General features: G+C 36.3%; 2 protein-coding genes across 3 annotated transcripts in view; both read right to left on the bottom strand.

Annotated features, from left to right (window-relative positions):
• The window catches only part of LOC107751632 (hematological and neurological expressed 1 protein-like), a 17,036-nt gene extending 10,654 nt beyond the window's left edge, over positions 1 to 6,382 (bottom strand). Inside the window, exons 1-3 of one of the 2 annotated variants that reach the window (XM_016567374.1) lie at positions 6,200 to 6,382; positions 5,761 to 5,871; positions 3,071 to 3,210 (exon numbers count right to left, since the gene is read on the bottom strand). In XM_016567374.1, coding sequence (XP_016422860.1) covers positions 3,071 to 3,210; positions 5,761 to 5,871; positions 6,200 to 6,255 — 307 coding nt within the window. In that variant the 5' untranslated portion in view covers positions 6,256 to 6,382. The remainder of the gene's footprint in view (positions 1 to 3,070; positions 3,211 to 5,760; positions 5,872 to 6,199) is intronic. The other variant, XM_016567375.1, reaches the window with a different exon arrangement.
• Positions 6,383 to 6,841: 459 nt separating this feature from the next.
• On the bottom strand, positions 6,842 to 13,685 carry LOC107751634 (small ubiquitin-related modifier 2). The gene is made up of 4 exons (XM_016567378.1): positions 13,582 to 13,685; positions 12,176 to 12,307; positions 8,831 to 8,902; positions 6,842 to 7,472 (listed from the first exon to the last, which is right to left on the bottom strand). Exons 1-4 carry the CDS (start codon positions 13,600 to 13,602, stop codon positions 7,410 to 7,412), a joined length of 288 nt encoding a protein of 95 aa, XP_016422864.1. The 5' UTR covers positions 13,603 to 13,685; the 3' UTR covers positions 6,842 to 7,409.
• Positions 13,686 to 14,170: the final 485 nt, after the last annotated feature.

Genomic DNA, 14,170 nt, shown 5'->3' with positions numbered 1-14,170 from the left:
GTTACTGTATGATGATTGAAATCACGAAATGGCCTTAAACAATTAGTAAATAAACTGCAGAACGTTATGTTTTGTAATACACGCGCGCATCGCATGTATTCTGACAGCGCTGCACGAGCTCTTTTTAACTCCCTAATATCGGTCCCAAAAAACCCATATCGGTCGTGCTCTAGTTTGTTTATATATCATTTATATAACCTTTTATTCCATTTTATAAAATATATATTTATAAAATGGATAAAATAAAAAATATTTTTTCTGGCTGTTGATAGTTTTTTCTGATTTATAGAGTGATAAAAAGAGATATTCCCGCAGTAAAAACCCTTTTCTCGAACATGTCAGCAAAATAAAATAAGACTTTTGAACCTGGCTTTATCCAGTGTTCGGATTAATTCTCTGAAAATGTTTGCAAATTAGTGCATATTTAATTAGAAATTTGCTTATTTAAACATAACATTTCAGTAATACAAATCAACTGTCTCAAATGCACTGTGATTAATCATCTGGGGAAAGTATGATGATATTCATTTGTTACATTTGTACCCTATTCACCCTTGATGTCTTGCATTAATGGAGAAAAATGCAATGGGATTTTAACTTCCAGAACCGACTGTTATGCTCCATTAGCGGACAAAAAAAACTAATAAAAAACTAAAACCCCTTACAAACCACAATAGACAAATCACAAAGGCATCCTGCCAGACACAACAGCAGCACATTCAATCAGACCAACACTATAAACCCACAGATCCTACACTCATGCATAATGTACATAAAAAGCCCAAGAGTTTTCCCTAAAGTCACTATGCAATATTCATATCCGTCATTTACAATCTCCAAGACCTGAAGACCTGAAGTTCATGGCATCAAATCTTTGAAAGGCATTCAGTTTTTTGGGAAACTTAGATCTGCTTATGCATATCTAGTAGGCTTGCTACTGAATTTTCAAGCTTTGTTTTCTGAGTTACGGCTGTAAAATAACCAGACGCCCCAAACGCTGCAGCGGGATTCAACATCTCAGACGAGAGCCAGGCAAACGCCTTTAGAGAGAGAATAACCAGATATACGAAGGACACCTGCCCGAGTGAAGTATTAGCGCTGAATCAAAGCTCAGATTATCCCCATACAAGCGTTTATCCGTATATGAGCTTGTGCAGGGCTAATGGCGCGACTGCCGGCCGAATTCACAACACAATACGCATTTCTTTTCCAGAAAATAAAGATGCTGTCAAACTATGCACATCTAAACACAGAGGTGCCTTGCTGTCTACATAGGCAGCTCCCTTCTGAGGCAACATCCTACATAAGTGACGGATTTGGAGCAGCATGTGTGAAGCACATGGGAGACGCGATTTCAGTAGAGTTTGACGAGTTGCTAAACTAACAACATGTTACTTTAAGCTTCTAGACACAGCGTTGGCATTGGGGAAATAGTTTTAAATTATTAAATAAAATTCAGGTGTATTTATAAGTCAACATTTCCCTTCACTGTGTAAAACAGACTCTCCTGCACTGGATGTTTCATCATGATTTCACACACTATAATTTCCTACATCATGAGTCACTTCCTGAATCAGTGGGCAGTCAGGATATTTGTCCAGGAAATGACATCATGCCAAAGACATGTTGTCTGTGAACACAGCAAGTGTTAGTGAGGGCAGATAACTTTAAGTTAACCCTGAAAAAGCTTTCAAATGCAGGTTCTAAACACCGAACTCCAGCTAAAATCACTGCATGCTACATCGGTTTACACTGTTGCGTATCTGACCAAAAAACCAAAAAGTCACATACTCTCTATGTGCTGATAGATGAGAGAAAGACGCGGAACCTGTTTTAAAGACATCACTGTAAAATTTAGATGTATATTTCTGCTAAAAGTGTATTTTGTCGTCACCTCATTCAAAACCATCACTTTTTTTTTTTTTTAATTGATCTAAAGTGACAATACAGAGATATTGAAAAGATTTCATTTTCAAATAAATGCTGTTCTATTCATCAAAGGATCCTGAAAAAAATGTCTGCAACTGTTTTCAACATTGAAAATAATCAGAAATGTTTCTTGAGCAGCAAATCAGCATATTAAAAGGAGCATGTGACACTGAAAACTGGAGTAATGATGCTGAAAATTCAGCTGCGCATCACAGGAATAAATTACATTTTAACATATATTGACATGGAAAACAGTTATTTAAAATTGTAATAATATTTCACAATTTTAATGTTTTTCCAGTATTTTTTTATCAAATAAATGCAGACTTGGTGAGCAGAATAGACATACATAGATACACACACACACACATACACATCTTAGACCCCACACTAGTGTATACTTATGTGCTGATAGATGAGAGAAAGACGCGGAACCTGTTTTAAAGACATCACTGTAAAATTTAGATGTATATTTCTGCTAAAAGTGTATTTTGTCGTCACCTCATTCAAAACCATCACATTTTTTTTTTTTTTAATTGATCTAAAGTGACAATACAGAGATATTGAAAAGATTTCATTTTCAAATAAATGCTGTTCTATTCATCAAAGGATCCTGAAAAAAATGTCTGCAACTGTTTTCAACATTGAAAATAATCAGAAATGTTTCTTGAGCAGCAAATCAGCATATTAAAAGGAGCATGTGACACTGAAAACTGGAGTAATGATGCTGAAAATTCAGCTGCGCATCACAGGAATAAATTACATTTTAACATATATTGACATGGAAAACAGTTATTTAAAATTGTAGTAATATTTCACAATTTTAATGTTTTTCCAGTATTTTTTTATCAAATAAATACAGACTTGGTGAGCAGAATAGACATACACACACACACACACACACACACACATACACATCTTAGACCCCACACTAGTGTATACTTTTATATAGATGAGGTCCTTGATTTCCTCATTTTCAGTAAACATTTGTGTAAATCATCATAGTTGTTGAACATAAGGGTGACATTAACGCCATGCTGGTTTTAAATAATGCAAGCATTAAAATCTAACCAAACCCAGACCTGACCAGAAGCAGAATTTAAACCAGATGTGTGTGTGTGTATGTATGTGTGTGTTGTACCTGGTGGGTTGTTCCTCCGGTGGGCGTGAGGGTCGTCAGGTTCAGCAAAGATACTGGAGACCATCTTGTTTTTGCGCACAGGCTTCTCCTCTTCTGTGCCGAAGGAAATATTTGAGGCTCCGCCAGGGGGACACAACACCCTACGAGACACGGGTCAGAAGAATGACGCTCAAAAAAATCAATTACACAATATTAAAATAAACAGCACAGTGCATGAAGGAAAGACAGTAGGACTTTATGATGCATGTACCATGCAATGGTGCAAATACGTCAACAGTAGAGATTTAAATCCTTGATAACAGTAGAAATGACCATTTTACATGGTTTACATGTGAGAACGAGGAAGCAACATGCAAAAATTCAAAGCAGGGCATGTCATAAACAAGTCACGGGTTTAGTCATTTATGAATAATGCAACTTGGTGCATTAATATAATATTGAAGTCTTTCTTCTGATAGTGTGTTTCCTTTATTTAATAAAATATCAGAAGTCTATTTTCATGACAAGCTCGGAGTAATAAATGAAAACCAGCACAATAAAATTTCAATAAAGACAATTACATACAAAAATGTAATATGTTTCTTCACAATATTAAAATAAACAGCACAGTGCATGAAGGAAAGACAGTAGGACTTTATGATGCATGTACCATGCAATGGTGCAAATACGTCAACAGTAGAGATTTAAATCCTTGATAACAGTAGAAATGACCATTTTACATGGTTTACATGTGAGAACGAGGAAGCAACATGCAAAAATTCAAAGCAGGGCATGTCATAAACAAGTCACGGGTTTAGTCATTTATGAATAATGCAAACTTGGTGCATTAATATAATATTGAAGTCTTTCTTCTGATAGTGTGTTTCCTTTATTTAACAAAATATCAGAAGTCTATTTTCATGACAAGCTCGGAGTAATAAATGAAAACCAGCACAATAAAATTTCAATAAAGACAATTACATACAAAAATGTAATATGTTTCTTAACATTAAAAAAATATATATATAGCAATTGTATAAGGTCTTTCATTCTGATGACAAAATCTTTTCATAAGCCTTTTTTAAAAATGCCCACAAGTAAAGTTTGTGAATAAAATATTTGCCTAATATCATTTAAAGCAGAAAAGTCCAATAAAATATGCTTTATAGTCAATGAAGTCAAATCATATTATTAGTTTTACCTTTCATGTATGGATGACCTTTCATACATAAAACATTTTGCATAATCAACAAAATAGCATCGATTAGACATAGGCTTAATACATCTTAATGTGTGCCTTTGACCGATACTTTTATAATGCGACTTCATCAGTTCATGCATACGCTGGGAATCGAACCCATGACCTTTGCATTGCTCTACAGTTTAAGGCAGAAATAGGCATTACCACATGTATAATAAAATATGCAACACTTTGTAAAAATATCTATATTGTGATGTCAATTTCTTATGGTAGTATCAAGTGACTCATACAACGAATGACTTCAGTCATACCAACCACCCCTAAACTGAAAGACACCACACACACACAGCTGACCAGACCAGAGCTCATCTGCTCACACCAAGTGCAGATTCCAGTGTTGGATGGTTCTCATTCAGCACATATGTTGATTCATTAAAAAGACACGAGTGCGGGTGTGGACAAACCCCGGGTGAAAAGCAGCAGACCTGTGATTGATGTGGTCGACGGAAGCCCTAATCAATGCTTTTGAAAAGCCCAGTGCTGATCTCAACACCCCTCCCTCCCTCCCGCGCAGAATGAGACCAGCGGACACCCGCCGGCAGCTGTCAGGGTCGCCTCCATCCCAATGCAACTTTCTGCCCTTTTGTCAAAGGAATCGACGGTGTGGCGATTAGAAAACCAACCAGTGCCGTCTGGATGGACTGGTTAAACAGCTAATGCCTTAACCAGACTAAAGCTTGGGATCAGATCAGGGGACTTTATTAGAGAAGGCCATTCGCTCGAGACCCCACCCAACCGACAAAGGAGACACATGGCATTAAAAATCCCTCCTCAAGCCCAAGATGCATGCTGAAAACATCACTAAATCAGTCCGGGTGACCAATAAACACGTCTGCTCTCGGCTTGACCTACATTTCTGGCCATTCTACTGAGGGGAACCCCAGACACACAAGATTTAAAGACTAAAACTGGGGGGAATGACAGGGAAAAGAGCTTCAAAGGTGGTGAGGGTGGCAACATGTTGCAGCAAGACCCAAAACCAGGATGTCTGATATTAGGAATAATATACTAGACAATGCCATAATCCTCGTTTAAAAGCAGCAAGATCAAACCTTGTTTCTGTGCATCAGGCGGAAACAAAAGCCAATGCAACATTTTTGACATGCAAATGCCTGAATGCATCTCCATCCCTCCTTTGAAAGTTACAGACGATACCATATCTGGACACACAAACACACCTAAAAAAAAATCTGTTAGTTTGGATCACAGAGTCCTTTGGCCAGACATGCAAACCTTCCACTGGCTGCTGGACGAAATTCAATGCATCTGTTCCAACCCTAGTATCAGAAACCTTTTAAGGACAATGGAGCGTGTATTTCTGGGCCAGAGCTGGAGGTTACACTAAACAGTCAGATGACTGGGATTAAACTGATAAAAAAATATATATATAAGCAGCAGAGAAAGCATCCATTCATGAAACACAATGCAAATAAACTTTAAAGCAAATCACCCAGTTTGAGATGGCACTGGAAGCCTGCCAGCCCCATTGCTTTGTGCTGGGTGAAGTCTGGGCACCATCCACATCAAAACACCAGACATCACATCAAACTGCATGTCAAACCTGCATACAATGAGCCTGGAGTGAATCTCAGATTATAACAAGGGTGGATGGGTCTTCGTGGCCAGGAGGAAGAGGATGATGATGATGATGATGATGATGATGGTGGTGGCAGACAGTCTGGGTTAATTCAGACCAAATGAAAACGTGAAATCAATCCAAAGCCATTAAATATTCAGGTTGATAAGCTTCATTTGCGTTCATGTATTGGAGGAGGAATCCATCCATCAGGCCATCATCATCATCATCATCATCACCACCATCACCTCCAGCTCTGAGCTCCTCTTTTGTCTCGCTTCTGATCGCAGAAAACGCCTTTAAAATCATTTACCTGGAGCTTTTTTTGGCACCAGGCTCCATGCCTTGGAAGTTGGTCGTCGTAGTCATGTTGAGCGGGTAATGTGCTCGCTAAACCGCGTTAGAAACCCTTCAGCTGGACTGAATTCGTCTAAATCCTTTATCCCGCATGGACTCCGCCCGGACCAGCTGAAATCCGAGCGCAGCGGAGTGGCCCTTTAGACCTGCCCACGAAGCCCCGCCCACCGGTGCGACGCGCGACCTGATTGGACGGAGGACTGCAGTCCCTGGCGTTTGATTGGAAGATTGGCCATCATTCATACAATAGCCTTCATAGGTTTATGTGATGTGGTTTACTGCAAAATCAGCCATAGGTTATTGACTAAAACGTGTTATGCGAATAAAATACTTGCTTTTTTATTCTAATATTTTAAAATACCATAACGTTCCTTAAAGTTAATTGACCGAAACACATATTATGCCACTTTAGTGAAAATTTGAAGCATATTTTTAATCAAACTACAATGGATTTTAATAATGTAAAATGACATCTAATGATAATTCGCTTCATTTAAGAGTAATAGCTAAAATTATGCAAATTGAAAAACGATTGTTTAGAATGCAAAAACACAATTTAAAGATTGAGTGCAGTGACTAAAACACATTGACAGTTTGATAAAAAGAGAATATTTTATTTTAACAAGCGATTAGACAATACAGACAGATGCTGGACTTCTCTGAAACATGAATTTCCTCGTACGTACTCGAGTCAAAGCATGTTTAACACAAGTTTCGCACTTTACATGACCACTACAATAAAAAATAAAAAAAGTTGTAAATCCAATTAGTCTGAATGGAAAACAGAAAGTCAATCTGAACTGCAGGTTTGTCTGCGTAAAGTATAACATTTCTTTATCATTTCTTGAAACACAATTTGTAAAAAGCCTGTGTGCTCATATCCGAAGCAGAACAAAACCCTGAACTCCAGCACACGGCTCGTATCCTCAATGATTCTTAAGGGGAAGCATGTATTGTCTGTCTCCATGATTGTTTAGCGATCGCTCGTTAGAAGACTCGGGCTTAACATGTCAGATTTTACAGCTATTAACAATCCCAATGTAATAATAACTGTAGCAGAAACCCTTTATGTACAAAACGAAAGAAAAACCTGAAAACACTATACAACAGCAGTTACAGATAACCACGAGGAGAGCGGTCTGTGAGAGAGACGGGTCGGGGTCGCTTCAGATGTGTCCTCCTGTCTGTTGCTGGAAAACGTCAATTGTGTCTTCATCCTCCATCTCCAACTGCGGAAGAATAACACGAGGTCATTTATTATTCACTATTATTAATAAACACAAGCGATGCTAGGTCAGTAGAGAGTCACAGGAGGAAACTGACACCCATCCGCTGTGATTACAGTGCACTCCTGTCCCATGATGCAGCTGCACAATGATGCTGTCAAGCCAGATTTATTCAGTGGGTGAGATGAAGTCTATTATGTTTGGAAAAAAACTCGCTTTCTTCCCTAAATGTTCATCTGAGAGCACACATGACACCTGCCTTTCTAAACGAATCAACAAAAGCGTTAAAGTCAACATGACTTGCTTTTAACTTCCAATCGTCACTGAGAAATTAATCAAATTGACTGGATAAATAAAAAGTGGCCTATGATGTGATTGCTTAATTTTCCTAATTTATCAATGATAATACAAACTGGATTCTGATTATTATATTATACTAATTTCGCAAATACACTTAAAAAAAATTTTTATTACCATAAATTAAAAATTAAATTACGATAAATTGCTCTTTTAAAAAAAACACTGTTCTTTTACTATTATTTATATACTGCTACAGTTTTTATTCATATTTTGGATTAACTTTTATTTTTATACTTTCAGTTTCATAAAAATTTTAGTGATTTTGTTATATTTTAGAAAAATCGAATTTTATGTGATTTTCACATTATTATTTGTTTTTAACTCAAGTCTGTCATCTGATATTTATATTTTATTGTAGCTTTATTTGAATTTAAAAATATATAATTAATAATTAATTAATTAATTAATTAATTAATAATTATTACTACTTAGGTTTATTTTTTTATTTCAGTTTTCATTTTTTTCTAAATACACTTTAACATTTTTTTTTTATTACCATAAATTAAAAATTTAATTACGATCAATTATATATAATACACAGTAATACTCTACAAATTCATATACATATATAAATTCATTATAATAAAATATAAATAATGTAAAAAAATCACATACAAAGCTATGTTGTTTTAAAGCAGCTTTACAGAAAATACATTATATATATATAAATATATATATATATATTTTTTTTTTTCTGTGAAGCTGCTTTGAAGCAATTTTTTTTCTTATTGCAGTAATTGACAGTTGAAAGGAATCTGCTTAATTATGAAAATAATGTCACAATGCAATTAAGCTTCATATTCTTAATGTTTCTAACAATGCCATTAGGCTTTTTTTTTTTAATGACCTGGATATTCACAAACAGGTTTTGCAAGCTTCACAATAAACAGGGCTAATTTTGAAGTCCATCTGGTTTAAACACACACACACCACACCTGCACAGAGTGATGTCACTATTAGAACCCAGAGTGGAGACAGAATGAGCGTCAGTGATGTCATACCTGTGCGGGCGTGTCGGTCTCGTTAATCGGCTGTCCGTCAAACCGGAATCGAATCTGTCTCATCGTCAGTCCCTGAGGAGACAAGCACACATCAGATCCGTCCAGTGATTCTCACGTCACCACTCATTATTATTTATATACTGCTACAGTTTTTATTCATATTTTGGATTCACTTTTATTTGTATACTTTCAGTTTCATTTACATTTGAGTGATTTTGATTTTAGTTACATCTTATTTTATGTGATTTTGACATTATTATTTGTTTTTAACTCAAGTCTGTCATCTGAGATTTAAATTTTGTTGTAGCTTTATTTGCCATTTAGGTTTATTTTTTTTATCATATTTTGGATTCACTTTTATTTGTATACTTTCAGTTTCATTTACATTTGAGTGATTTTGATTTTAGTTACATCTTATTTTATGTGATTTTGACATTATTATTTGTTTTTAACTCAAGTCTGTCATCTGAGATTTAAATTTTGTTGTAGCTTTATTTAAATAAATAAATTTAGGTTTATTTTTTTTATTTCAGTTTTCATTTCTTTTCTTTACAGTTAGTGATTTTAATACTTAAACTAAACGAAAATTAGGAATGTTGCCTCGGCAACTAACAAAAATGAAGTGTTTAATCTAATATTTACATTTTATTTGAATTAACAAAAATGTTTTAATAGTTTTAGTAAACGAACCCTGCTAAAAACTGAAAGAAAAAAAAATTAAAATCCTGAAAATCCCGAATCCTGAATGAATTAATCAATCAGACTGATTATTTTTAATTAATCAATTGGCAACTCAGTCTCAAAAGACGTTAATATGATCAAAATGTTACTTTTATTCATTTACTGCTGTAGTTTTTATTAATATTTTGGCCTAACTTTTATTTTTATACGTTCAGTTTTCATTTTAATTTGTGTTAAAATTACTTTTTTTTAATTATTTTTTTTATTATTTATATACTGTTATAGTTTTTATTAGTATTTTGGCCTAACTTTTATTTTCAGACTCTCGTTATGTGATTTTGATATATATTTTAATTATTACTATTTAGGTTTAATTTTTTTATTTATTTACAATTTTAGTGCTTCAACTTAAACTAAATCAAAATTAGAAATGTTGCCTTAAGAGCTAAATGAAATGAAGTTTGTCATCTAATATTTATATTTTATTTTAGCTTTATTTGAATTAACAAAAAAATGTTTTAATAGTTTTAGTTAACAAACTCTACTGAAAACTGAATAAATCCTGAATCCTGAATCAATCAATAAATCAGACCGGTTCTTTTTAATGAATCGATTTGCAACTCAGTCTCAAAAGACGTTGAAATGTACCTAAAACGCTAATCTGAAGACCTCCACAGCATCCGACATCTGAGATAAAGACAAATGATCAGCTGAAACCTCACGCCTTCATATTTATTTCCCGCCGTTGACAAGGATTTCCTGACGTCTGAATGAACATGAACCTCAGGGCAAACGCTGTCCTACTTCTGCCCCACGATGAGATTAAACCCTCCGCCTCTGCCAGGAAAACATGCTAGTGACCTAAAGATCAGGCGTCTTAACCTGTGTGTTTACAGCGCTGAGGGAGCTGTTAATAAAGCCTGCTTGTGTTCATGGACATGAAGACTGTGTGGACTTCTGGTGAGCTGAATGGAGTCAAACTGAGCAGAAACAGTGATCTAGCGTCTCTTTCTTTGTCGTACGTGAACATTAGAGTCCTTGTTTTCTCTTTAACCCTTTTTGACATGGAAGAAGCCTTGAACCGGACGCGCAGGAGCATTAAGCGGACATGAGGGAGTGATAAAGCCAGCAGACGGTAGGACTGTTGAGGAAATACATGGATGCGTGAGTGTTTATTGATCCGACTGAAGAGCTTCCGTGATTACAGATGGCCCTAACCGTCTTGCAGACCACTGCAACCCATTCACACTCAGATTAATACAGCCTGCTTCAGTACTTTCTCAAAGTCTTTGATTTCTGCTATACTGCCAGCGAGGTGAGGGTGAATCAGGCTCGGATGTTTCTTCAGGTCATGTTCTGCGTTGAACGACATTATCCGTCAAATATCAGTCATTCTTATTCTTGCAGTTTGTAGAAAGTACATGAATACACAAACAAATGTTTAGGTAGCAACTGAATGTATTTCTGATTTAATTTCAAAGCTTTTAACACGGTGTTCTTTCATTTTAAAGAATGTTAGTATTACTCGAAGCCTTGATTTCTGTGCAATTCATCAAAATGAAGTGAGCTTATTATTAAAAAGGACAAATACCTGCCAAAAGACATAGAAAAATGAACTTAACTCAAAAGTAAAACAAGTTTTCATTCCCCGCTGACAGATATTTGCTCTTGTTTTAAACATAAACTTGCTTGATTTTATTCAGTTTTTCCGGAAACAAGACTTTATATCCTCACTTTGCTTCTCAACTGCATCTTGATTTAAGGATGTTTAGAGTCTGATGTTCATTTTTTGCAGTGCATGCAACATTTAATGCCATGACTTTATGAATTTAAGACTTTCTGCTCTGATTTAGCACCTTTTTAGGGTCTTACTTTGTGAAAGGGTGAAATTAGGCTTTTAAGAGCCACAGAAACCCTGAAAAGGAGGCCAAGGAACGCCTGAATGTAAAAATGGTACGTTCATGCTACTAAGTGCATGTTTATAAAGTCCCACTGCTTTATTAGTGCAATTATGCATCCTAGGTGACACTTCATTTTTGAGTATATCCTCAATATATGTTGAGCCACTGTTGAATTGTTCTGTGATAGTGAAAGGAAATATTTTCCAAAACTGGAAATATCAAAGAAATTAAACCTATAATCTTGGCAAAATCAGATCCGAAGTGCAATATCAACAGAACAAAGAATTGGCTACAGGCTTTTGACGAGATCTGGAAGCATTTAGCTAAATTCATTGATTTGGGTGACACTGTCAGTTACTTTATGTATGTATAGTTTACAATGTAGTTTGGTTTTGTTGTTGTGGTTTTTTTTTTTTTTCCTATAAAATTGTATTGATTGGCTTATTTTAATTGTTGTGCTGTATTTGTATGCATGGGTTGGTGTATTGTTTTGTATATTTTGTACACAAAAATGTTTTTATATGCTAATATGTATAATAATAAATGCAATTTAATTAATAACAAAAATGCCGTTTCTGCTCAAAATGAACCAAAATGAACAATATCTCATTTTTATGATATTTGCACTGCATTTTTGTTATTCTTGTGTTGACAAACAAGGCAAACTCTACTGTATTTCTTTAGTACAACAGTGAAGAAGTGTGTGTGTGAGTGTGTGTGTGTGTGTGTGTGTGTGTGTGTGTGTGGCGGCCCGTGACCTCACCTGTCTCTCACAGTAGGCCTTCATGAGCTTGCTGAGGGGTGTGTGTCTCTTGATTTTAAACTGGACCACTGACCCGTCCTGTCCCGCCACCTTCAGGTTGATGTGGTCGTTGTTCTCCGTCTTTACCCCCTCCTGAGAAAACAAAAACAAAAAGTTTATGAGATATTACATCATTCTTCCTTGCATATTTTATGCACACATCTCATTTGCAATCCTTGAATTTAATTATTTATAGACATTTCCATTAGCTGCTGGTTTGGAAATCTCAGTGTGAAACATAAAAATGCATTAAATAGAGTAGTTACCGTTAGTGGGAAGATCATAGGTAAAGAACAAAGAAGCTTGACATGTCTTGAGTCGGGCTCGATCTGTGCTCTTGGACAGCGGCCGTTTCTAGTATCCAGAGTTTTCTATGCTCCCTTCAGTTTCTCACAATAGACTACCAAAGATCAAAAGTAACCGATATAAATATTTGTTTGTCCCCTGTGCAATTCAGTTGTTAAATGGCCCCGAAGGAAATTTTTAGGGAAATGTATTTTATTTATATTTTTATGTATTCATTTTTTAAATAATGCATTGTATGTGTCTGCTGTATGTTTGTTTCGCTGCATCCAAATTGCCGGCACGCTTGATTTGGTCAACAAAATATATTCTAAATAATGGCTCAGTCATCTATAACTTATCAATTGATGATTAAAACAGTATGTGAATTCATGCAATAATTAACATGGACAGAGAAAGCCAGAAGCTAACATGTGACTCTTATGGTCAGTACAAACACTAATTTTAGTCCTCTAACTATTTGAGGTACACAATATCATGTGGTCTTATGATTAAACTGTAATTTTCATAATGGATATGAATGCTGTCCATCATAAACCTGACCAAAATGGATACATGGGATGGATACATGGTTTGAAAATCCAATGCAATAATAAACAAACACGTGCATGTTCATCTTTATGGTGGTTTTAGTGGCTCTGAGTGTTATTAGCAGTGCTGTGCATGAGCTGCTGTGTTTAACGTGATGAATGGATGCAAATGTGAGCATCCGACTCGCATCCTCAACAGAAAACATGTTTCCATCAGGTCTAAAGCGCAGAGCTCGCACGTGACGCGTTTCTTACAGCAATATACGCCCGGTATGAAAACGTTTTACCGTATTTTCTGCTAATTATTTGATTTGAATGGGTCTGCGTGTGTCGTGCGCGGTGTGAGCTCGGCACGCGCGTTCACACGTCTCCTTCCGGTGTTTTTGAGGCGGCAGTTACAGTATTTATCCACTACGCGCGATATTTCACGTTAAAAATCAAACCACCCGCGTCCCTCCGTGTTTTCGCAACCCATCGGACGCTTTGAAAAGTAACCAATAATAAACCATCCCTTCGTTTTTAAACGCCACTCACCTTGGGTTTCTCGTCGGCCATGGTTATTGTATTTGCGCTTCTCGACGCCGCCACACAAAGACTCCGCGGGGACGCGCACGTCCGCGCCCCCGATTAAAACCAGGCGCGGCGTGCGCGGTCACGAGCGGGGCGTCCGCTCTCCGCTCCGTCGCGATTGGCCAGAGTGGGTGACGTCATGCGCGAGACCAGGGAGCCGGGGTAACATGCACGCGCATTCGTGCACAGTGTCTTCTCTTGTAAAAAAAAATGTGACCAAATTTTAACAAAAATAACACAAAACGACGGTGATTTCCTAGTGATTATCATATGTGATCAGATATATAGACATCCATGAGTTTATTCGTTTATTCTAGGAGTGTTGAGTTGATGCTGAGGGAAGGATCCTGTTTTCCTCACACTGGAGGCGAAGGACGCCATTTTGTTCTTCATGTAATTCACAGATCAGTCTGAATGTACCTCAGCCATTATTCATTAATAATTCAAAACGAGTGTGAGCAAACTACAACAGACATGTGATATAATTTGCACCAAGTTCATTCTGAACCTCTATCGAGAAACATTTTACCCCATTAAATTGACAGTTAAAAAA

Source organism: Sinocyclocheilus rhinocerous, unplaced genomic scaffold (genome assembly GCF_001515625.1).
Source record: "Sinocyclocheilus rhinocerous isolate Xijiao unplaced genomic scaffold, SAMN03320098_v1.1 scaffold1553, whole genome shotgun sequence".
Classification (NCBI taxonomy): Eukaryota; Metazoa; Chordata; class Actinopteri; order Cypriniformes; family Cyprinidae; genus Sinocyclocheilus; species Sinocyclocheilus rhinocerous.
The sequence above is the reverse complement of the archived record's forward strand: the minus strand, read 5'-3'. Positions and strand labels throughout refer to the sequence as shown.